General features: G+C 42.6%; 2 protein-coding genes across 5 annotated transcripts in view; one reads left to right on the top strand and one right to left on the bottom strand.

The window, feature by feature from the left end:
- Positions 1–10,815, top strand: part of PTER (phosphotriesterase related) — a 60,574-nt gene extending 49,759 nt beyond the window's left edge. For all 4 annotated transcript variants that reach the window (XM_053572363.1, XM_053572361.1, XM_053572365.1 and 1 more), the window contains 2 exons: positions 4,018–4,158; positions 9,984–10,815. In XM_053572363.1, coding sequence (XP_053428338.1) covers positions 4,018–4,158; positions 9,984–10,194 — 352 coding nt within the window. In that variant the 3' untranslated portion in view covers positions 10,195–10,815. The remainder of the gene's footprint in view (positions 1–4,017; positions 4,159–9,983) is intronic.
- A 105-nt stretch (positions 10,816–10,920) lies between these two features.
- On the bottom strand, positions 10,921–20,711 carry C1QL3 (complement C1q like 3). The gene is made up of 2 exons (XM_053572368.1): positions 19,243–20,711; positions 10,921–13,574 (listed from the first exon to the last, which is right to left on the bottom strand). Exons 1-2 carry the CDS (start codon positions 19,828–19,830, stop codon positions 13,395–13,397), a joined length of 768 nt encoding a protein of 255 aa, XP_053428343.1. The 5' UTR covers positions 19,831–20,711; the 3' UTR covers positions 10,921–13,394.
- Positions 20,712–24,725: the final 4,014 nt, after the last annotated feature.

The following is a 24,725-nucleotide window of genomic DNA, read 5'->3' as shown; positions in this document are numbered from 1 at the left end:
GTACGAGGAGATGTCCCACCTTCATAATTCAGTTCTTATGAGAATTATGAGTGAGGGCTGCGTTAAATGCCTGACGACTGTGCAGTGTTGACTTCCTGGTGTCCCCTGTGTCACTCACCTTCTCCTTCATTGCCATCTACTACCATACTCTGCTTTTTTGCAGGACTTTCTTTGAAAAATAGGTGTGATCACTGACATTGTTTCTCCCCCTGGATTTTGCAGGTGTGATCACTGACACTGTTTCTCCCCCTTATTCTTCGATAAGGAAAATGTAAATAAATTCATTTCTTAATTCTTCACACCAATGCTTACTTATCCAGAGGGGGTCATATCACAAAATATCAAGAGATCCTCTTGCCTCAGCCTCCCAAGTAGCTAGGTCTACAGGCACCTGCCACTATGCTTCACTAGTTTTTCTATTTTTAGTAGAGACTGGGTCTCACTCTTGCTTAGGCTGGTCTCAAACTCCTGAGCTCAAGCAATCCTCCTCCGTGGCCTCCCAAAGTACTAGGATTATAGGTGTGGGCCACCATGCCTGGCCTCCCCTTAATATTTGAAAGGAATATACACCAATGTAAGGCTCATGGTAAAAAAGTATGAGATTGTCATAATTAATATAATTTCTTCTCTTCAACCGCATCATTCAAATTTTCCAAAGTAACTGTTAGGTACCATCGTTCTTGTTGTAGGAAGTTACCCTCTGACTTAGCATTTAAAAATCTCCTTAAGCGGGCGGCGCCTGTGGCTCAGTCGGTAAGGCGCCGGCCCCATATACCGAGGGTGGCGGGTTCAAACCCGGCCCCGGCTGAACTGGAACCAAAAAATAGCCGGGCGTTGTGGCGGGCACCTGTAGTCCCAGCTACTCGGGAGGCGGAGGCAAGAGAATCGCTTAAGCCCAGGAGTTGGAGGTTGCTGTGAGCTGTGTGATGCCATGGCACTCTACCGAGGGCCATAAAGTGAGACTCTGTCTCTACAAAAAAAAAAAAAAAACTCCTTAAGCAACTTTCACCTCTTTACTTTCATGCTATCCTTTCACGGGAAGTTCCTCATTTTTCAAGTGTTAATTTGAGGGTTCTATGGGAAAGAAATTTAGTTAAAAATGAAAATATACCCTCTAAGCCTTCAGGTAATGTAATTCTGGAAAATGTTTTTTGAGTAAAAAAAAATTTGGCAGTTGAAAAGCCATATAGTACAATGGTCAAGAGAGGTTCTAGGCTTGGAATGAATTAGAATTCTAGCTCATTCCCTTTTTTTTTTTTTCTTTTGAGACAGAGTCTCACCCTTGGTAGAGTGCCATGGCATCATAGCTCGCAGCAACCTCAAACGCTTGGACTCAAGTGATTCTTTTGCCTCAGCCTCCCAAGTAGCTTAGACTACAGGCGCCCACCACAATGCCTTGCTATTTTGAGACCAGGTCTTGCTGTGGTTCAGGCTGGTCTTGAACCTGTGAGCTCAGGCAATCCACCAACCTCAGCCTCCCAGAATGCTGGGATTACAGGCATGAGCCACCACACCCAACCTTCTAGTGCATTCCTTGAGTGAGTGTCTACATGTAATCTTTCAAACCTCGGTTTTTTCATCTGTAAAATTGAGACCTGTTGGGATTATGGAGAGTTTTAAATGAGAAAATAAATGTAAAGCACAACCACACACATAGTAAATTCTTGTAATTTTCAGCTATGATGATGATAACAGGCAACTTTCTTTTTTTCTTTTTTTTTTTTTAAATCAAGATAGGGTCTTGCTCTGTTGCCCAAACCCCAGACCAAAGTGCAGTGGTATGATCATAGTTCACTGCAACCTCAAATTCCTGGTCTCAGGTGAGCCTCCTGCCTCTGCCTCCCCAGTAGCTGGGACTACAGGTGCCCACCACCACTCCTGGCTAATTTTTCTATTTTTAGTAGAGACGGGGTCTCACTCTTATTCAGGCTGGTCTTGAACTCCGGACTCACGTGATCTTCCTGCCTCAGCCTCCCACCTCCCAGAGTGCTAGGATTATAGACATGAGCTGCTGTGCCCAGCGTACTTTTTATTTTCAATTGTAACTAAGACCAAAGACTTTTCTGTGGCTATACTTTAACCATAAACGTTTCACTTGATATGTCACTTAAAATTTAGAAAACTTAAGTCTCGAGGTATTAGGTCAAAAGAAGAAAAAGGTATCAGGAACGAAAATGAGAGCCTGATCCAACTTCTTGGTGGTGACTGGATTCCCGCCCTGCCTTCCCCCATACCCAATACTTGGTGTATATTGGGTAATTAAGAAATTGAACTAGCCGGGCGTTGTGGTGGGCGCCTGTAGTCTCAGCTACTCGGGAGGCTGAGGCAGGAGAATCGCTTAAGCCCAGGAGTTGGAGGTTGCTGTGAGCTGTGTGAGGCCACGGCACTCTACCGAGGGCCATAAAGTGAGACTCTGTCTTTACAAAAAAAAAAAAAAAGAAGAAGAAGAAGAAATTGCACTTAATTGACTCGAAAGGAAAATATACTAAACTTATCTCTTCCTCTTACATTATGTTGATTTTGTATATTTTGTTTTGAAGCATGTTTCTTTTGGGAAAAACAGAATATGTTTACTCTAGAAAAACACATCTTCTTTTAGCCGAGTAATTTTGGAAGCAAAAGATGGTCTCCATGGTAAGAACATGGAACAGGAGTAGTATTAATAGAAGAAAAGCACAGAACTAATGTACAGTTTATAGTATAAAAGAAAGATTTTTTGGCCTCCCTGCCTAAAACAACATTGTGAACTGTAAGTTATGCTAAATTGATGAACAGAATTAAAAGGAGCCAGTCACAATATGACAGCTCAGAATGAAAGTCGATTGTCAACTCCCAGGAAGCTTCCCGGGAAAGCAGAGGCCTCCCCAGTCATGACACAGGGAAGCATAATTGGTCTTCTTGTGGTTTGGAAAACAGGCTCTGAAAATCAGTCTGACCTCTTAGAAGCAGATTTACAGGCATATAATAGTGCTTTAATCCTTGCAGCCTGGAGTTACCAAAGAAATACAATCTCAGCGTGGATACTAAGACAATGATTGTTTGCCATTCACAACATTTCTGCAGGCCAATTCTGCACCCCAATCACTTCCTTTCTCTAGATCCTTAATTCTTTGCATGCAGAGTCTAATGGGGTGTATTTCCCCTCACACTCTTTCCAGATTATCTCCTGCTAGGGTGTTTTTATTCTGTCTTAGATCCCTCTGTGATCAAATCTCTTCCGCGGCACCTTGAGTTACCGTAATGCCTCCCTTTTTACTTGTTATAACCTAAATTCCCTGAGATAATCTACTCTGTGTCATACGCCGCTCACCTGATACCCACCCTACCTTTCTCTCCTCACCCATTCATTGACACAGTCTTACATCCTAAAAGAATGATATTCTTAACAGGATATCAATTGCAATTTGAAGACAACCACAAAATGTGCCATAAAATAATACATTTTATTTAAACAACATACACTCCAGACTCTGGTGTCACTCTTCATGACCCTCCATCTACCAGGCTTTGAAAACAATTTTAGAACCACATTACGATCTTCACTAGAGAATCACCCTGCTACCTTACAGCAAGGCTTCTTGTTTTAACCGGATGGGTATTAGTCACCTAATTCACTAGACCTATGGCCAGATGTCCTTTGATAGGTTTTCACAGTTCACAGCAGTTTTTAGGAGATGAAAATTTGCCCCACTAAGGGATTTCAAAAGAGTGCGGGGCCTATCCCTAGAACAATTCCGAAGGAGAATTCAAGCTTGTTTCTGAATAATGGTCACAAGATTAAAATAAGTGTACAGTTTCCAAGTACTTTAGAAAGGAAAACTCCCTTTTGGGTGGGTAAGCTCTCCTTTTTCTGGTAACAACATTGAACTTACTGTTTTATAATCACATCGTAAGAGCCAGCTCAAAAGTTCTATTACCTGACTTAAACTGTGTCCTAGTACATGGCATGCTAAAAACTTAATCTGTGGAAAATAACGCTCTTAAAAATAACAATATGTCTTGTTTTATTATTTGTAGGTCTCTGCCCAGTAAGAAGGAGCTACTGGAATTTGCTCAACTTGGCAGTTACTTGGAATATGATCTCTTTGGCACTGAACTCCTTAATTACCAACTCGACCCAGACACTGATATGCCAGATGATAACAAAAGAATTAGGCGGTAAATATGATGAAATCTCCCAGTGTTTCCTTTTACTAGCCCTTTTTGATTATCCTATCTGGGTGAGTATTAGCAAAGATTCAGAAAACAGTGAGCAGGTTGAACCACAGACTTGCAGAGAAAAATATATCTATGCTGTTTTCAGGGAGAAAATCTCTACATATTATTTCAAGGAGAAAATGAGTCATTCTAAGTAGGCTACAGCTTAGCAGAGCCTTACAAGTTCAGCGCAAACGGGCAGCTAACAGGAAACACAGCTGATACCCAGTCCCTGCCATAACAATCAGAGAACGAAAGGTGTTTTCCTTCTTTTACCACTAATAAAATAGGCTGCTTCTTTTCCCATGTTGATCACACTTTTACAATTAATATTTGAAATACTTTATTAAAGGTATTCATTAGAGGAATGATTACAACTTAAATGAGAGAAATATTATGTCTGAAGACCAAATATCATATAACATGCATCTTCCAAAAACTGCCCGATGTGTGATGAAAGCTGACGATTATTAAGTCATTTTTTGCAATCAGGTGGAAATGTCAGGAGTCAAGTTAGTTACTTGTTGGGCTTGGTGTTGGTCAAACAGTACTATGAAGATTGAATGAACCAAGTTAGGAAATCAGAGCTGAGGGTCGGGTGGCTCATGCCCATTATTTCTAGCACTTTGGGAGGCTGAGCCAGAAGGATCACTTGAGGCCAGGAGTTTGAGACCAGCCTGGACAACACAGCAAGATCCTATCTCTACAAAAATTTAAAAACGAATTAGCTGGGCGTGGTGGTGTGCACCTCTAGTTCTCTAGCCAGGAGTTCGAAACTGTAGTGATTGCACTACTGCACTCCAGTCTGGGTGACAGAGTAAGACCTTGTCTCATAAAAAGAAAAAAAAAAAGAAAATCTGGGAGGAGAAATAGATTTGTGATTGACAAGGAAGACTTCAGTTTGAGAGGATGTACGCGTTGCTATTCACTGGGACCCCGAGATAAGGATGGACGCTCAGAGTAAAGATTAGGGCTGAGATATAAATCTAGACATCATCAATCTGTATGTGATAGCTTGAACTATGGGACTGAATGAGATCACTCAGAAGAGGATGAGGACAGAGACATTTAAAAAATGGAATCACAACTGTCACTCAAAGACAGGTCGAAAAGAAATTTTCAAAGTGATAATATCAGGGAAATAGGTTGTTATGGAAGTCAGTGGAGGGGAATCATCATGGCAGAAGGGCTTGACCACCTGTAATAGACGGCAAATATCAAGTGAGACAAAGCTGAAGAGCAGTCATTGGATCCACAATTCAGAGGCTCACATTTGATAATAAGCGCAGTCTTAGTAGAAAAGACTTGAAAAATGCAGAGGCAGCAAGGAAGAGGAGGAAGGAAGAGGAGAAAGTGGAGGTGACTCTTTCAAGAATTGTGGTGGTAGAGGGAGGCAGAGGGGTGGGGCTGGAAGGCAACCCAGGACCAAGGGAGGCTTCGGCAAGAGTTCAGCAATTTTTATGTAGCTAAGAGCAAAAGCAGACCCAGCTAGCATGAATCCAGGGATGTAGAGCCCATTCCCTGGGGGTGCTATAGAATTTGCAGGAAACGAAGTATGCCAGGTTTTTAGCTGAGTCACTGGTGCAGAATATGGGAGTGTTCCATGGAGGTTGACTTTAAAAAAAAATCTGGATAGATAAGAAATATAGAGCAAGACTCCTAAGGAAACAAACAGAGGGTATCAGGGGAGCAAATAGAAAGTCAGTTGAAATCAAAGCGCGCAACACAATGGTATGAATTCCAATCAATGTCTCAGCAAGGGGAACAGGAGACTGAGAAGGTGTGGCCGGGTGCTCGCTAGCACCCCTGTGAGACAGACCTGGCTGCCTCCTGAGAAAGAAGGAATGGGTTTAGGACAGGACAGGTGGAGTAGAATGGGACTGGGAATGGCAGCCGGGTGAACGGGGAGATACACGGACAAGAACGTGTTGTGTGTAAGACTCAGTTGAGGCTGGAAATCATGATTGGCATCAAACCATGTGTTGTGATGATTATTTTCCAAAATGATAGTTTGCGTTTTGGTAGTAGAATCAGAGAAACTTAGTGAGTAGAAGCAGAATTGAGAGCAGTTGAAGAGAGGGAGGGTTGAGACCCTATCTAAAAGGTGACGTTCATAGCCAAGGGAACAAAGGAGGGCGTTGAGATGAGGGTCTGCGGTCCAAGTGGGAGGGAAGTAACTGTAGAGGGGAATACAGGCAGATTTGTATGAATAATGTAGCAGGGAAGGTAACTGGAGGCTTTAATGAAGTGGGTGGATGTATATGAATGGTAGAAGAGATGACATGATCGGAACAGGACTCTGGAGATTTGAGATTTCAGAATGGGAGCATTTCTCCATGATGACAAGGACCAGAATATGGTTATGTGTGTAGAAAACTGGTTGGAACGGAAGTAGCAAAGCTGGCATTAAGAAGCGATGTCTGGAAATTGTGAGGTTCCAGGATTGGTGGTTGAACACACACACACATTGGACTTGGGAGGAAGATCTTGAGCCTGGTCACAGTTGCAACATCCTTGGGTCTTTCCCCTGGGGAGTTAACCTTTATGTCTGTGTACCTTCTGCTGCTTCCGCATTCCTCCCTGAGGACCTCATTAGCAGCTAATTATGCTTTAAGTTTAGTAGCAGCAGAGAGAGCTAGTTTGTCAATGTTATGCTAGTTACCTTAGGTGGTAGCCCTCAGCTCTCCATGAGTAGACTGCTCCCACTACCTTGGCTAGTGAAGCTCAGTTTGTTTTGTTTTTGTTTTTCGGGAGCGCTACTCAAATCAGTTCTTTGACACACAGATTGATTCTTGTTTGTTTCTCTTGTTTTATGATTTTAATTGCTCAGGAACACTATCTAATCCAGGCAAACAGGTTTCTCTAGGGCCTGGGTAGTGTGTGCCACACTCGGGTGGATACTCTTTGCCTAAAGGCCTCTGGGAGTGAAAATCATGTGGTACGATGGGTCATTCTCGTCTTTCACAATCTCAAAAACATGATTTGCTGATGAATGGCCTCCACGCAGGTCTTATGATTTATTTTGGAAATGGGAAGTTTGCACTCAAAATCTGCTTCCTTTTCCTAAGCTTTTTCATGCCGGTCTGTGCTCTTGATGCCTTCCACGAGGCTCCTAGACCTTCTAGAAAAGACAGGAGCAATCTGCAAAGAGGAATCTATGAAGGAGATATGAAGGGTGGCCACTGCCTTCTCCAAGAATTTCTCCTTAGCTTCTTTGGGTGTTTAGTTATCTTTTACTGTGCCGAATGTAAAACATTCTGGATGTATGGAAATACATTAAAAAGTATGTGTGTATATATAACATTTTATGTATAAATGTGTGTATATACATGATGTAAGCATACTATTCCATACATATGAATAAGCGTGTGTATGTGTGTTTAATCTTCCTTAAATTAAAACCATGGGTTAGGGCACTTGATCCAAGGACAGCTCACGTTAAGTTCCGGCTGACCTCTTGGGTTGTGTGTACTCCAGGGCCCCACTGTCCCCCACCTCTGTGCACTTCACCATTCATCTGAAGTCCTTTTCTGAGCCATCTTCAACCTCCAAAGAGCAAGCACAGAGAAACACGCTTCTGCCTACCTCTGGTTTCAGCACCAACAATTCTGCGTCTAACACCTGTTTTCAATCTTCTGCTCCATTTCTCAAATCTTATTATATCTCTGCCTTTTCACACTTTGGAGTCTCTCTCTAATATTTGTTTGCAAAACACTAACTCATTTGTATTTCTATAATTACTGTGATTTTTTGTCTTCTCATCTGTAGCCGTTCCTCCCTGCTGGCAGCGTCTCTGTAACTCCGGTTCTTTCACACAGCGGCATAATATAAGAGATGATCGTTAGTTTTAGCATGACCAGGCAGGGTTCCTTGAGAGTCAGAACATAATTGTGTTTCTGGAGCCACAGCAGTCCCTCTCTCATGAGATAACGAGTCTCCAGATTTGTCATGCGTTCTACGGATTCCCATTTTTAAACAAGAATATCTTGTCTGCTATCTTCTTTCTTTACTAGGTCACAACTTGAAACACAAGTTTCAAGATATGACATGAGACATCTTATAGGAACTGGCTCCTCCATACGATCAGCCTTTGTAGCATGAGACAGCGTCTTTCTCAGAGGAGAAAAAGAGGCCAAAACTGTGGGGGAAATGCTCAGAAAATACCAGTGACAAAGTGTCACCTACAAGGGCTTGTATTCTGGTCCCCTTTTGCCATTGTGAATCAAGATTTCTCACACTCAGGTTTAGCATCGTGTATGCATTCTGTCAAATCTTTCTCCATTTTTAAATAAGTAATAATGTAATTCTCTTAGATAATTCCCTTAAATAGAGCGTGTTCCAAAAGGAACCCTTGCCCCTTGGAGCCCTGGCCCCTTAGAAGTCTAAGGGAGTTTTGACATCGATCAGAACTTTAGGACATAACACAAATGTCAACCAGGCAAGAAACCTTAGTGGCACAAACGGCGTTACATACACTTAAGGACAGTCACAGGGATCATGTGACATGCACACTGATTTCTAGACAAAGAGCCCAAGTTGGCTCTTCTGCTGTGAGGTCCACATTCCTCTGATCTGCAGGTACAAGGTCTAATCTTCAATTATAAGTTACATTAAAATGTATGTTCTCAGAGGGCAGGACTTTGAGGGGCTTTTTGGGGGGAGGTCTGGTGGCCTACATTTTGCTTACTGTCAATATTATTAAATATGACTCTTGCACTCAAATCCCAAGAAATGCTATGGAAACAGAAACCATGTCTTTCAAATAATCCACCTCTGGAGGGAGGCACTGTCCATCCACCTGGATCTACTTTAGAATCCAGACACACACAAGACTGTACGGAGAATCCCAGAAAAGAGCCTTGCCTGCAAATTGCGTCTCCTGCCAGCAGAGACCCCTGGAAGTCATGGCAGACACTGCCCAGAGTCCAGACACTTACAGATGGTGGCTGTCAGGAGTGACTCACACTCCAGATTAGAGCATTTAACAAAGCAAAGAGGATTGAGTTTTTAGATCACAGTCAGGAAGCTGTTCTTAAGTCAATTGCCTATACATTTAAAGGAAAAGCTTATTAGTTTTAGCAATCTTGTTGACGTGGAAGGAAGATAGAGTAAATCTTTATTGGTCAAGGTAACCTGATGCTCAGAGACTACAACTATGTCAAAATTCCTTTAGACTTCCAAGGGGCACGTGCTCCAAAGACTGGAGTACCTTTGTCAACCTTTTCTTTTTTTCAAGGAGTGCGTAGCTTACCATATGCTTGTCACTTGCAAACCAACTGATTTTACTCACAGAATGTCTTATAGGAGGATTCCTTTTGTTTCCCTATTTAATCATAACACTCATTGATTTTATTTGCTAGGCAAAAAGAGAGAATGGAGATGAACTCCGAGAATGGGCCCATGAAGAGAGAGATTTTAGGGAGGAGAATAGACATGCCGGATAGAAACCCAGAACAAAGTTATTTAGTGAAATGCCAAAGTGGTCATTCAAACTGGCGTGTCCTATTAGGAGCTATCTTTAACGCAGTATGGCCGAGCCTTGTCAAACGTACCACAGGTTGGAAATTTCTGTGTGCATGGAATAAGGATCGTGTCCCTGCTAGGAGGCAGCCTTGTCTTTATCATCACCACAGAATATTTATTAAAGGTCTCTCGGCACTCGTGCCATAGTGGAAGGCAAATATATTTAGGACAAGCATGACAGATCACTGAGTGAAAAGTTGAAAACACCCCCAAAATCTAAAATGGGAGAGAAATGACATCTAACGGGTTAACATTTTTCACAGGGTGCGTCTTCTGGTAGATGAAGGATATGAAGATCGAATTCTGATGGCCCATGACATACATACAAAACACCGGCTGAGGAAATACGGAGGTCACGGCTATTCCCATATACTCACCAACATTGTTCCTAAAATGTTACTTAGAGGAATAACTGAGGGTACCCTTGATAAGATTCTAGTAGAAAACCCTAAGCGATGGCTAACTTTCAAATAGGATGGTTGCTTTCCGGTATTCACACCTTCAAGTATAAAACTTGCAGGGAACACTCAATGATTTCAAACCCACTGTGAGATATTAATCATTTACTTAATCACGGATTACTTCCAGCTAATGAGAAAGAGAAGCCTTGGCCTCCCCCCAAACCAGCTGACTGTTATTACATCTGCACCTCCAGGGAGTGACTAAGCCTAATTGACCTCTTATTGTTTTTGCCTTAATAAAATAAATACAGAAGTACCTATTTCTAAACAATGATTTTGAAGTTTATAACCTGTAAGTGGCATTGGTTTGGTTTTTTTTTTAATCTATTAGCTGCACTACATGAAAAAATTTAAAGTGTTTCCAGTTGAATTATTCCCTTCGGGAGCAATCTAATGTTCTTGTAATATTGATAATCCTACTAATTATTCCGCTGTTCTTTAATTAATGCTTAATGAATAATATGGCACTTTCAAATAACTTCTGCAGCAAGGGAAGTTAAATTTTAAGACTTTTTCCCAATGGGTTACTGTAATACCATTACCAATTCACAATGATAAAAATATTTTGAAAGGTTAATGTTTTGCTGTCCACCTGTCTCTATATCCTTAAAATAAATCAGTCTTGATGCCTTTGGCTTTGTGGTCTCCATTCTTGCCATAAATTTTGTTTTGCGAAGTTTGTATAAGAACATAGAACAGTACTGAATTATAAAAATTCAATCATAAAAGTCAAAATATATTACATAATATTGTTTAATGAATCATTACATTTATAATAACAAAGGCCACAATTTAATTAATTGATGAGATATGATGCAAAAAGAGAGAAATGTTTGCCTTGTAGATATATTCCCTTTATTTCCTTTACCTTTTGCTTTTCCTTGGGCCTAAAAAGAGAAAAATAATGCTTCTTTATCTGAAGAAAAGGTCAGATCTCTTGGAAACGACAGCCTGATTTTAGGACCTACTCTTTAAAAGATATCCAGCCCTGATAGTTTTGTATAAATAAAGCCTTTTTAAAAACTCTCAGTTAAAACACTTAGTCGATGTACACTGCTGTTTCTAAACGAATCTTTTGCTTGAATCCTCACTATATTTTTTAGTACTTCAAAAAAATTCTCCAAACCCTTGCTGCCATTTCCTCTTTGATAAATACATATTGTTAAACAGAAATAAACTCCACTGCAATTCATTTATCAGTTATCTTACATATTAGAAAGGCCAGGTAGAATTAGTCATTATTCTTGATGAATGGGCTGTTTTTAATCATTAAATCAGGGCAGTTACTCAGACTACAACATTTAACTGGAGGAAAGAATGCCTTCACCTGGGAACACTGTGCATAACTCTTGGAAAAGTCAAGCTTTGCTAAAGAAAAGATATTTCTGTTGATCAAAGATGATCAAGCTTTCTGAGTATTAGAACAGAAAGTACCAAAGAGGAATGAGCCAGGAGAACAAACTAATTCCTTTAAATGAAAAAAATGCAAATCTCCTTCACCAGTAAAACAAGCAGATTTTTCCATCGCCGCTTTTGAAATCCACTTGTCAAAGAGTTTCAAAGGCAACAGAAAGGAGAACAGATTTTTCATGGTAACAGTGGAAGTTGTGCGATTGTTAGGATTATCAAGATACATTTTTTAATCTTCCTTAGATTAAAGAGATGGCTTTTAGCAGTGGGTTTTCACCATAGAAAAGATTTGTATGACTCCCAAAATCTACTGTACTGTCACCTTCGAGCCACCCGAGAAAAAAGAAAATATTGATAACTCAAATGCATGTAATTCGTAAATACTGCAAAGGAGACCCACTTGGTTTCTGCAGTCCTCAAGCTAACAGTCTGCCAGAGAATGCAGTTAAGGTCATTGGCATATGTTGGTAAAGCAATCACATCCTAAACTTACAGACATGTGAAGGGCAGGGCTTTTCAAACCTAAGAAAATTGAATTTTCTGGATAACTCTTAAAGAGAAGTCATTCATTATTTTGCTATGCCATATATTTTTGTTTGTGAATATATATTGCAATCCAAAATAAGTCAGATAATTGATGCAAGTATGTGTATATGCATACGCTTTCTAAAATTAAAATTTTGAGGCTATATAGCCACTGTGCCTTATGGAACTAAAGCCGTATAAATATATTTTTTACACATATAAAACATTTCATCTAATACTTGTGTGTGTGTGGCAGATATTTGCATAAAATATAAACACTTTGTTGTCATATTGGTTATATGTGAAATTGTTAATTTTGGAATAACCTCAGGCCCGAGACTTGCAGTAACTATTTAAAGGCCTTACCTCGTGTCCCTTTGGTGACACGCACAGTAGCTCAAATTAAACCTTTGTGCATTGGGTTATGAATCATCTTTTGTTCCAAAGAAGGAAAAAAGCCTCAGTTTGATTTAATAACTGAAGAATCAATTTCTCAATTTCCAAGTACATCTGAATGTATTCAGTCAACAAAATGGACACACAGGGGATTTCCTAAATTCCATACGTAATTACACATTTTCACAGTTAGGAGGGTAATCCTATGATACAATGTCAATCTCTACTTTTAAAGACTATCACTAGAAAAAGAGAGGAAAAAAAGAAATGAGAAAGTGACCACAGACTTGGGAATTCCCTCAAATCCAGAAAATTCCAGGTTAAGGCTTGAAGTTGAATCCTTCCCAGGTCTAGCTCTAAAGATAACAAGAGTCCAAGGCAAACAATTTCTTTGGGGACAAGCAGCATTATTTCAATTAGACTTTCTCCTGCAGGACAAAAGAATCAAATCTTCCCCACACTATGACTGGACTCCAAGTATCCTAAGTAGCAGGTAAACTCACAAGAACCAAAGCTGACATATGGATAAAAGCAGCAAGATCACAGTACACCAAAGTATTATATATATTGAAGAAATAATTCAGTGTCTTAGATTTTTCTATAAAAATCTGTGATCTATATAGGACTTCATTCACATGGACACTACGAACAAGGAGTATTTGCTTTGGCGGTAGAGGATCACACATCTGTTTATCTTGCGTTTATATTTTTTACATCATGTTTCGGCGTGGTACAGATGTGAGTCAGGTAGCATTTGATTTCCCCACATATACACAACTGAGGTGCCCAGCAATCGGCATCCCCCGGGATCCTTGATTCACGGACGTTAGCCACACGAATCCAGTGTTCAGACTCAGAACGGGAAGCTTGGTTTCTGCAGGATCAGTCAGCATAAATAATAAATCCAGAAAACGTGCTGTACTTGTTGTTGTTTCCTCCATGGGCTTTCCCGCCGTCTAATTTGATATAGACTTCGTCTCCTGGCTCCAGATGGAGAACCACACTGTTACTGGCGTAGTCGTAATTCTGATCAGCATCTTGGGCAATTGCACTAGCACGCACCTACGTGAAACAGACAAGAATTAGAACTCACAAAAGAGAATTCTCAACTTTTCTTTCTTTGCCATTCTCACAGCATCCCAAGCAGACTTTCTGCCATAGCACGGGAAGTCCACCTTGACCTCACAGCTTCAGAAGGATCTCTCTGAAACAGTTTCAAGGATATCAGTGAGAACAAAAGGAAGAGAGCAGTCTGTTCTAACCATACACTGGAAGCAAAGCATATAATCTATTCTCTTCCTAAGTCATTCATTTTTCTTATTTCTTGAATCCCTATGCTCACCTTTTGTTTTTTGAAGCATAAATTAAAGTGTTTTCTTTTTTTTGCATTTTAAGTCAATTAGCCATAGTCTAACCAGCAGTATATGAATGCAGAAATTCAAGTCCAATTTCAGTCGATCACCACAATTAATAGAAAATTGAGATCTAAATAATAGGCTAAAACCCCAGAGAAATAGCAACTTTTCTACTACGTAAAAAGAAAAAAAAAAAGGAAGAAAGCTCTTTGACTTAAGGCTGTAAAAATCTAATTGCAGTAAAGCCCCTTTTCTAAACTACTTCAAAAGTTGAACTCATTAAACATCCTTGGTTATATCACCCAAGTTTTCAGAATCTATTGTCCATTTGTGACTTTTTATCACCTCATTATGATATGTGCATTTAAATCAACAATTTAATCTCAACATATCTAAAAGTTATACAAGCTAAATTTTCATGATTTGAGATCTCTCAAATTTCAAGCATTTTCAGGGATCTCATTGAATGTCCTTTTATATCTACTCCATTCTAAACATGTGGTCTGTTTGGAGGATGGAGGTTGCTTATAATCTGCTCAAGTCGAGCCTGTGATCTCATTAGTGAGTTGATGGACATCTGCAAACAAATTGTTTATCATCTTGGGTTACGTGGACACTCTGTCAGATTTTTGGCTCAAATTAGACTTCGTATTCATTTAGATATATTTTGATTCTCCCTTGGAAAATCTTTCACTAAGCAGACTTGTATTTGACTGATTTCAGTGAAACGTCTTCTACTTGGTGGCTTGTATCTATTCCACTACAATGATATTGCTCCGAATCACACTGCAAGTGATTTAGTGGTTTTGTAAACTGTACTAGGTAATAACGCATACCTTGGGGCACCATGTGCTGGATTTTATCACTTGGCAAAATGAGAGAAATGAGACATAAGTCAAGAATCTCCATGCATTTCTTTCAAAATTTAAATGATAGGTTTTCAAATTAAATTTTCATGGGATACATTCCCAGATGAATGCTGAAATGTTATTAAAAAAGGAGAAGACTCTTGACATTGCTGAACTTTAAAGTCACTGGAGTAGTATTTTAAAGATTTCCTTTCTGAGTATCATATAGTCAAAGGAGAAAAAAGAATTGCTTAATGCTGTGCTAAGTGCATAATATAATGAAAGCAATGTACCATGTAATTATGCTTAGAAGCATTGACACCAATGTATACACCAATTCAGTGAAGTGACTCATTTTGACCATTAAATAACAACACAACTTAATTTCATAATATTTCCTAGGATTTAATCACCAGTTTGTAGGAGTTGAATGCCTTGATTCATTAATTTCATCTAGTCATTAATTAACAGAGGGGAAAAATATCTGTAAAGAGGATGTTGCTATTATGACTTTTTTAATGCATGGATTTTTAGTGGGTAAGGATATTAAAATACAAAATCTTAATTAGCTATATTAGTAATACATCATCTGATCATATGTATTAATTGATTATCAAGCCACACTCTACCTCTCTGCTATTACTAATAACCAGACACATTTTAGTCAATGCTTTGGGTATTTATTGCATGTTCTATGGGGGTTGTGTTTAAACATTGCTTTCTAATTGAAAGCATTTAGGAACCAAGACACATTAAAATCACTTGATGCAGAGACATATCTTTAAAAATATATAATGCAGTTATTATTCTCTAGGGTGTAGCCACAAAACCAAGTGAACATTAGTTACCATTTTTATTCAGTCGGTGTAACCACAAAAGCCTGGGAATGCATTAGAGTGATTCCAGAGACTAAAACGTTACCCTTTCGGTTTTGCCAGCATGGATGCTTTTCAATGAAAGTAATTCTCTAAGATTTTAGACTATACAGCACCATAAGACTTTCTCAATTAAATAATTGCCATACTCCAATGCACTTTCCACGATTTTTAGTATGCCTGTTTGCTTGATTATACTCTAAAAGTATATTAGGACTTGAAATTTCAAGCTCCTGTATCCAGCTCTGTGACTTCAGCAATTCTTCTTTCAAGCCATCAAACTATTGAGGAAGATAATGTGTTCACCCTGAAGGCTATTTTCAGCTTCCTAAATGTACACTGATTTCAGCATTTTGTCTGGGAATATGATGCTTCCTTTCCTTGGCCCAAGATCCCTATTTACACCTAAATGTATTCGAATATCGCTTCTTGTTATATGTTAACTATTAAGATTCTGATTTAACTTTAGTCCACTGCCCCTAAAAATATAATTTATTTGACATATCATTAATTACTCTCTAATATATTAATATCAGCCCACAAACGATTCATTCTTGTTAGTACATTTTATCTTCATTAATGCCATAACTAATAAATTCTTAAGAGTAAAATTTGGTCTTTAATGACTTTATAGTTTTAATCATGAGCCAGGTTCGTTTTTTATTAAAGTGGCTTATTATAGTGGTATGATACTGATTGCACTCAAATAGCAATTTTTTTTTTAGGTTTTCTACTAAAAGTATACAAATATTAAAAATATTTCCTGCATCTTATGTAAAGGTATTTGAGTTCAGCTTTTACCTTTAATATGCACTGTCATGGGCTCTCAACAAATGGTGAGATTAAATTTAGGTGGATGGGTTCATGGGGAATATGAGAACCGTGGTCCTTTTAGTGATGTGTTTTGAGACTGTAATTGGTTGTATAGCTTTAACATTATCCTGTTAGTGAGAGTTTATCATTAGAGATGCTATTGATGGTAACATTTGCTAATTTAATTAATTGCTGCTGATGTTCTCCTAATTTCATTTTCATTGTACTTCTGTGGAATCATAAACAAAAGGTTAAGTGTGGCATATCATGTTAATTTGCTGGTCTTTGATGTTTCCATCTGTGATCTTATGTTCCACACAAAGCATAAATAAAATGGCTCTCACAGGGTTACAGTCCAGAGGTATTGCTCTCTCCTACAGTGAAGTGCATTTTTAGTTTAATTTTTATGCTCCTCAAAATCCACTTAATCCATAGAACATTACACTGACATGGATCTCTGGGTTTCTGTTTTCTGAAAACAAATTAGGTCAGCTCAGAAGGGGAAAAGTGTCACGCTAAGAAGTGATCAGACAGGAGTAATTAGAAATCAAGGATAAAGTATTTATTTAAAATTAATAAAAAGAGATTTTAGGAGATTTCTCTTTTGTAACTGCCTGCTGATCAGACTTTACGAAGTAGTGCTAGAGATAAAATTCCTTGATAGTAAGAGTGTAGTAACCATTTTCTAAAATAGTCTATGCTGAACTCAAAAATATGTTGTTCCTCACTATATGTTTATTTTCTCAATTACCTGTTGCACACTTCTGCAGAAGCAGCAGCCTCATATTGTCAGAGAAAAACACTATACATGATAAGGTCAGCTGCTCTACCTAATAATTTTTCCTGAGCCTCAGGAAATGTGTAGGTTAGGGTGATACAAAGGAGCATTTTATACCCCAAAAATGAAATAATTTTTAAAACAAAAGCACATAGAAAACCCCTATGGATTGATTTTCTTGGAATTGGTATTAAATGCATGAGCTTAACGGTCCATAGACATCAACATTTTAATGAATTTGAATGTATTAATCCCTGGTTTTTCGTGCAGCTGAAATTTTGAGGTATTTAAAGATGTGAGCATTTTTATGTATTTGCTGATAAACCTGGGATCTTATTTCCTATTACGTGATACCTCTAAAAATAATCCCTTTAGCCTGATGGTGTTTTCCAGACCTAACCTTTGAGAAAAAAGAGAGCCAATTTGTAAATAAGCGGGTACCTGGCAGCTACCTGCTGTGGGGGCCAGCCACCAACCATTCTGTTAGGCTCCATTCTGGTTACAATGAGTCATGCCTGGTTTAGCCATTTGCCCAAACTACCCCACTGCTTTGTGAATAATTTGTATTTATCTTAATATTATTTTCGCGCATAACAACTATAATAAACAACTCTGCCAGTGCCTCCTGGTGGCCATTTTTCCTCATTTTGTTCTTCGCCTCCTGAGGGTCCCTTAAGCTATTTGTAGGGAAGGATGGAAACAGTCTCTCTCGCACACACATTCAGGAGAATAGTGTTTCACTTTGAAAGAATTCTGACACTGAATTAGGTCTTTGGAGGAAATTCTGCTCTAATAGTGCTAAATAGAAACATGGGTTATATCTAAGAAGGTCTGAATTTTCAAGGATCCAGTGACCTGAAGCTGGATAGCCCTTGTTAAGGCAAAGTGGCTGCGGGAGAGGAGGCCTCTGATGGGGGTGGTGGGGTCATGTATTCCATATTCTTTGCCACTTAGTAAGCAAAGTTAAAGCCCAGAAACTTGGCCCACAGCGCAGGCTGCAAGGCCTCGCCCCAGGAGCTGCTAATTCTGCGTGTACAGAAGGTCCGATTACACTTTTAGTTAGTTACAAATTATCATTTTCCTCCTCTAACATCAAACAAGCTTCCTTGGCTTTTGCAATGACTGCGAATTTCTCCGCAGTAAAGTGGCCCCCCAGAACAACACTGCGGTGGCCCTGGTGGCAGCGCTGACCAGCTCAGGGGAGCAAGTCCTCCGGGCCAGCTGGTTAGCTGGAAAGCCCACACCTCAAATGCTGGGATGCTGGGATGCTGGGAAGCTGGGATGCTGGGCTTGGAAGGTCATCACCCCCCTGTCCCCCCAACCTGGGGTCAACTGCCCCGGCGCCTTCCTACTTAACTCCACAATCTCCTGGAGTCTGGTGGTGCGTTTGGCTGCATGCTGTGTTTTACAGCTGTAGACCCTGAACCTCAACTTTCCCTTTTCTTCTCAGCGTTCCTTGCCTCTCCCTTCCTTCTCCAGCCGAAAACTAAACTGGAGTTTGCGTTTTGAAACTATGTGTGAGTTTCACCGCCCCAGATGCCACCAGGGCTCTAAGACCGCTGGCCCCACGGTCCCAGCTCCGTCCAGGATGCGACCCGCTTGGATTCACCTGGGGCCCTTCTTTCTCCCTGGGGCCCTCGTCCCTCTCCCCCGAGTTGGCCGCCCAGGCACGCCCATTCCGGGTTCCTCCAGCCCTCTCGATTCCCGGGAAAGCCTGTAAGGGATCCTACGTTGCTGGGGACACCACGGCCAGGGGTCGCTTTCTGCTCCGGGACTCCCTCAGTGCACAAGCCGTCCCAGGGGACCAAGGAACAGAGCTTCCAGAGTCCAGCCCCTGGAGGGTCGCGCTCACACCCTCGCAAACCTGGAGAGGGTCCTGGACTCCCGCGCCGCCCTCTTCAGGCGGAGGAGCGCCCTCCGCCCGCACGACCCCCGCCTCTCTAGGGTGGAACAGCGTCCCCCGCGCCCGTGGTCGCTCCGGGGCCCTGGCAGCCGCGCCCTCCCTCCGCTGGCTCCCACCCCGTTTCCGGGGTCTCCTCCCCCGCCGCCTCCCGCACTCACCTGGTTGTTTTTGCAGAGATCGGCCCACATGCTGGTGCCGTCCCCTCCGCGCATCAGGACGTGGTAGGTAAAGAAATAGATGCCCGGGATGGAGCAGGTGAACTTGCCGGTGGTCGGGTCGTAGTGGTTCCCGAGGTTGGTAACCACGTCGTCGAACTTGAGCACCTCGTACCCTTCGTGCTGCCGCTTGAGGCCGGCGTAGAAGGCGATCTTGGGCACCGTGCTGTAGGTGGCGGCGCTGATGGCCCCGGCCGCGTTCAGGCCGGGAGCCCCGGGCGGGCCCGGCAGGCCTTGGCGGCCCGGCTCCCCTTTCTCGCCCGGGGGTCCCACGGGGCCCGGCGGCCCGGGCTCGCCCGGGGGCCCGCGCGGACCCGCCTTCCCCGGCCGGCCGGCCTCGCCTTTGGGGCCCTGGATGAAGGTGGGCAGGGACTGCATGAGGCCGCGGTCCGGCGTGGCGGCCGTGCTGGGCGCCCTGGTGCCCCCGTAAGGGTCGCAGACCATGCGGCAGGTGCCCAGCATCTCGTAGTGCGCCGACGTGCCGGCCGAGCTCACCAGCACCGGGATGAGGATGACCAGCAGCAGCACCATCACCACCCCCAGCGCCCCGGCGGCGATCAGGCGCCTCCTGCTGCCCACCAGCCGGCTCAGCGCGGGGCGATCCTCTTGTCTGCTTTTGGACAAAATTTTGAAGGTTGGGCGGGGACCTCCTCAGAGCCGAAAACACCCCCTGCGAACCCCAAGTCCCCTGGGCGGGCGCGCGCCGGCCGCTCCTGCCCGCTGCGGCTCCCCCCGCTGGGCTGCGGCTGGGGAGGGAGGTCGGGCGCCAAGTGACTTGAGCTGAAGTCCCGAGCCGGGGCGGGGGCGGGGAGGGTGCGCGGGGCGCCCTTTCGCCTCCCGCGGGCCCCTTGCACCTGTGGCTGTCCCCCGCGCGGCCACCCGGAGCGCAGAGCCAGCCGCCTCTGCCGCCGCTGCCGCTCTCGCCGGGGCCGCTCACACTTTTATGCCGCCGCCGCCGCCCGCGATCGACTTTCCCGTTTTTGCAGACTGCGCCAGTTCGCACCAACTTTCGTCTGAAGTTGCCTTTTTCTGCCGCCTCCTCTTCTTTCGCTCGCTCACTTCGCCCGTCCGCTGCCGGTGGGCTGTGCGCGTGCCGGGGTGTGTGTTTTTTCCTTCCTCCTTTGCAACCACCCCAAGTCTAATCGAGGCGCACCCCAAAGCCCCAGAGCCCGGGGCGGGCGGTCCCCGGGGAGCGCGGGGCACGGTCGGGTCGGCTCCGGGAGGATCGGGGCTGGAGCGGAGGAGCTGGCGAGCCGCGGAGAGCGCCGCACGGCCGGGAGCGCAGCGCCGGAGAGACTGAGCGCAGAATTCTGCCTGGGTACCACCTGCCAGGAGGAGAGGAGGCTGACAAACGCGCGCCGGAGCAATTTATAGGCACCCAAGGCACAGAGGAAGGGGAGCCGCTTGGCAGCTTTCTGCAGCATCTGCTGTGCGCGTCCCACTCACAGAGAGTTTGGCATTACTCTGACAATGTGGGATTTTTTTTTTTTTTTTTTTTGCCTCTCTTTTTCCCCCTCTCTGCACATGGATGAACAGTGAGGCTCTGAATACTCCCTCGCTGAACCAGGCTATGGCAGCGCTCTTGCTGGGCATACCTGGGGGAGGGAGACAGCTGTGCGACAGTCTTCAGGACTCCAGGGTCACACCTGAGTCCCGGAGGTCCCCACTGCCAGCAGCCTCAGTTGTAGGGGTGGGTGAAGGTTGAAAGGAGGGCGGCTTGCTTGACAATATTTCTTTGCTGGCTCACCCATAGGGTGTTTTTCAAAGTGCCACATTTAACAACAGAAGGAGGGCCCTTTAGAATTTTCCAAACGGTACATGAGATTTTTTTTTAACCTTATGGTTTTCCTTCCCGGCCTTCTAAATGAAATAAGGTGTTAACCTGAGAACACTAAGGTGTGTTGAAAGACCAAAGGACAGTTCTCAATGATTTTAAATGGGCATGCCCACATAATGGCGGGAGGGGTGGTTGCACAAAGGCTGCACCGCGGTGAATACATACCTGTGTACTCTACTTACAGGCTTGCAATTCCAGCAGCCTTTCAGGAGACAGAGCCATGGGACCTGAAGTGGCATTTACTTTAAAGGTGCAACAGTGTGAGAAATAAATCACTGGTCAAAATGCCATCAAAAGTCTTAAGATCAGGCAAGCGGTGTTTACACCAGGTCTTTTCCTAACATATGGAAAGAATTCTATAAGCTCCATAGCAGATTTCCCAAATGTTCCTGGAGGGGAGGGATTTAGGAAAACTATGAGAAAGAAGAGCCCCCCATCCCCAGTAGGTCAGCTGGAGAAGGAACAGCGTGGGTTTATAATCTTCATGGGACAACCCCCTCTCCCCAGGTAGATATTGGGTGAGCTATCCCACCAACAAATACAGAAGACACACAGAACGGCTTTCAATAAATAAGTGGAATTGATCCCTAATCATATTTCTGCATTCAGGAGCCAGGGATGTCAATCAAACATGGGTGACATTTGCTTGTCAATACAGGGATGATGGCTGGGAAGACGGTGACTTATTACATCAGGGCGAGAATCTGAAATGAGAGGCAGGAGCAAATGAGACGATAGCCGGCATACAATACGGTTCTGGGGGCTGATCGGCAGTCTGAGATCTTGTCTGCAGGCTCCATGGCACGGACACCCCCTCCCCCACGCGGCCGCTCCATGGCATGGACACCCAGTGGTCAGTTCTTTCCCTCTCTGTTTCCAAATGGAATGAGGTCAAATGAGAAGACAGAAGCAAACAAAGATTCATCGATTCTTTTTAAGAGAAATGTCAGGAACTCCTTTAGTTCTTGACCTAGAGACTCAAGCCCTGTGCTGTGCAGCTCAGCCAGGTGGGGTCTCCACACTCTCTCTGTCCACCTGGCTGCTGACACAGCCACTGCTCCCGGTACTTGGAAACAGTCTTCCCACCTCCCAAACCTTTAACTTTTACTCTAAGGTAGTGGTTTCTGGGAATGTGCATCTATTTCTCGGGCATAATCACACAGAGACTTTTGTCATATCTTTGTTCACACGCACTACCTTATTTTCATCTTTTAAAGCAGCAAACACATAGTTAACTTCTCTCCTGATTATGATGATATCTGCTTCCTCCCCAACATCACCTCTGGATGGCTTCTCAAAAGCCACCTTTCTTACCATAAAGTGGTAAGGTGTGTTGACAGCCATGGAGGATGGTATATTAATGAAATAAACTGGTGTCTAATATACCAAATTATCAAAATCCATAAAGCCTCTTTATTGCTAAGAAGAGTTCAGTAATGGATACAAAGGGAGATTTTCAAAAGGTAGAGATGTATAAATAAATTCTCCTCAAAACATCAAGATACAGGATGTTTTCCCACGGGAGAAGGTTCATCTTACAGAGGAACACCTCAGGGACAGCAGGAAACGTTAGAGTTGACAGGGACCCTGGAAAGCTGGTGTCTCCCCTGCTCATGGCAGTGGTGAAGCTGAGATGCAGGTCTTTGAGGGGAATCAGAGTCATCCAACCAGCTTCCTGCTGCACTTCCCTCTGTGTAACATTGGCACCTCCTATCCAAGCCCAGGACTCACCATGCTGGTCCTCAGAGTTGAGGTTTTCTTTTGTTTTACTCTCTGATGCCAAGGCAAATTTGATGTTGCCAGTGAGTGTTCTCACATTTTAAAGCTCTGCTGAGATTTAGAAAGGGCTCAGCAGTCATCCCCCATGATGACGGCCTCTTCTCCCAGGCCATGTGCTCACTCTAGACTTTCTATCAAGTGCACAATTTGGCTTTTCAGTGAAGTAAGATTAAATGATTGGTTTCCATCCCCTCCTGTAGAAATGGCCCCCCATGCAATGTGGGGGAAACCTTTTGTCCCCTCCCACCCCCACCCTCCAAGATTTTCAGGGATGACTTGGTAGCAGATGAACTTAGGGCTGATGACTGCCACTTTTCATGGCTTGAATTTCCCAGAAGGTTCTCTGGAAAGTTACTCACGCTTCAGCTCTTGTTCTGACAGTTTGAATCAACCATCTGATATGGCATATTACTCATCATCCTTATATGTATATAATAATAGAAAATGTGTCAATTTAAAAAAATATTTGATGTTCTTCAGTGCTCATCAGAGAACCAAGTTTTCTTTCATATTTGATATTAATCTTGGAAGCGGGGCCTGAAATCACATTTCCACAGCATCTCCTAACCATTTCTCAAATAAGAAACAACACACGCACACACACAAAAGAAACATCAGAGTCTCTATTCCTATTTCTTCTGCATCTGGGCCCTTGGGACCCCTTTGGATGACAAAGTCCAATCCATTAGAAACCCAGGATTAGGACTGGGTGGTGACAATGATAGTCATGCATTTCCATCCTCCCCACATCATTTCTGTCCCTTTCAGAGAGCTGAGCGGATCCTAAGCACACGACTCCCACATAGTCATGCATGGCTATCCATTAATCTTTATTGAGTACCCACTGAAAGCTTAGCCCTATGTGAGGCTCTCACTAGGCAAACAAATACTTAGTCATGAGAATGATTTCCAAATCCAGCAGCACTTAACCAGAAATAGCATTTCTTACAGAAAAAAAAAAAAACAAAACACAAACCAACAAACCCAACAGCTACTTAAAAGAAGCAGACATTAAAAATATAAAAATAGATCCCACAATTCCGTTACTAGGTATGTACCCAGAAAATCATTTTACAACAAACACATGTGCACCAGAATGTTTACTGGGGCCCAGTTCATAATTGCCAGGTCGTGGAAGCAGCCCAAATCCCCATCAACCCACGAATGGGTAAACAAACTGTGGTATATGTACACCATGGAATACTATTCAGCCTAAAAGAAGATGGAGACTTTCCATCATTTATGTTTACCTGGATGGAGTTGAAATACATCTTTCTTAGTAAAGTATCTCAAGAATGGGGAAAAAAAGTATCCAATGTACTCAATATCATTATGAAACCAATATAAAAACACACTGTCTTACATATGATAAAACACAAATATAGTCTAACAAGGGGAAGGAGGGAGGGGAATCAAGAAGGTGTTTGGTGGGAGGAGGGAGGGCATTTGAAGGGATCTCAACTAATATGCACAACACAAGGGCACATTTCTAAACAACCAAGAGTAAACTGTAAATGCCTTACCAAAAAAATAAGTAAGTGAGATGCTGTTTATATCAATCAATTTGATTTAAGCATTCTATATTGCATATAAAATCATCACATTGTACCCTGTAAATGTATACAGTTATGATTTGATAAAAAAAATTTTAAATATAAAAAATGAGACCAGATCAGCTATTTACCTCTAATTTGGGGGTCTCCAAATTGTATTGTATTTCAGAACATATACTCGGTTGAGTGAAGAATTCTAGATTTCTAACCACGAAGGGTCTGTCTGGAGTTATGTAGGGAAGCAGTTTGTCCTTATG

This window comes from Nycticebus coucang, chromosome 20 (genome assembly GCF_027406575.1).
Source record: "Nycticebus coucang isolate mNycCou1 chromosome 20, mNycCou1.pri, whole genome shotgun sequence".
Classification (NCBI taxonomy): domain Eukaryota; kingdom Metazoa; phylum Chordata; class Mammalia; order Primates; family Lorisidae; genus Nycticebus; species Nycticebus coucang.
Note: the sequence above shows the minus strand (reverse complement) of the source record. Positions and strands in the feature narration are given on the sequence as shown.

Coding starts and splice junctions, on each gene's coding strand:
- C1QL3 (XM_053572368.1), bottom strand. CDS start 19,830: ATGGTGCTGCTGCTGGTCATCCTCATCCCGGTGCTGGTGAGCTCGGCC. Junction 13,575..19,242: donor ATCTCTGCAAAAACAACCAG/GTGAGTGCGGGA, acceptor TGTTTCACGTAG/GTGCGTGCTAGTGCAATTGC.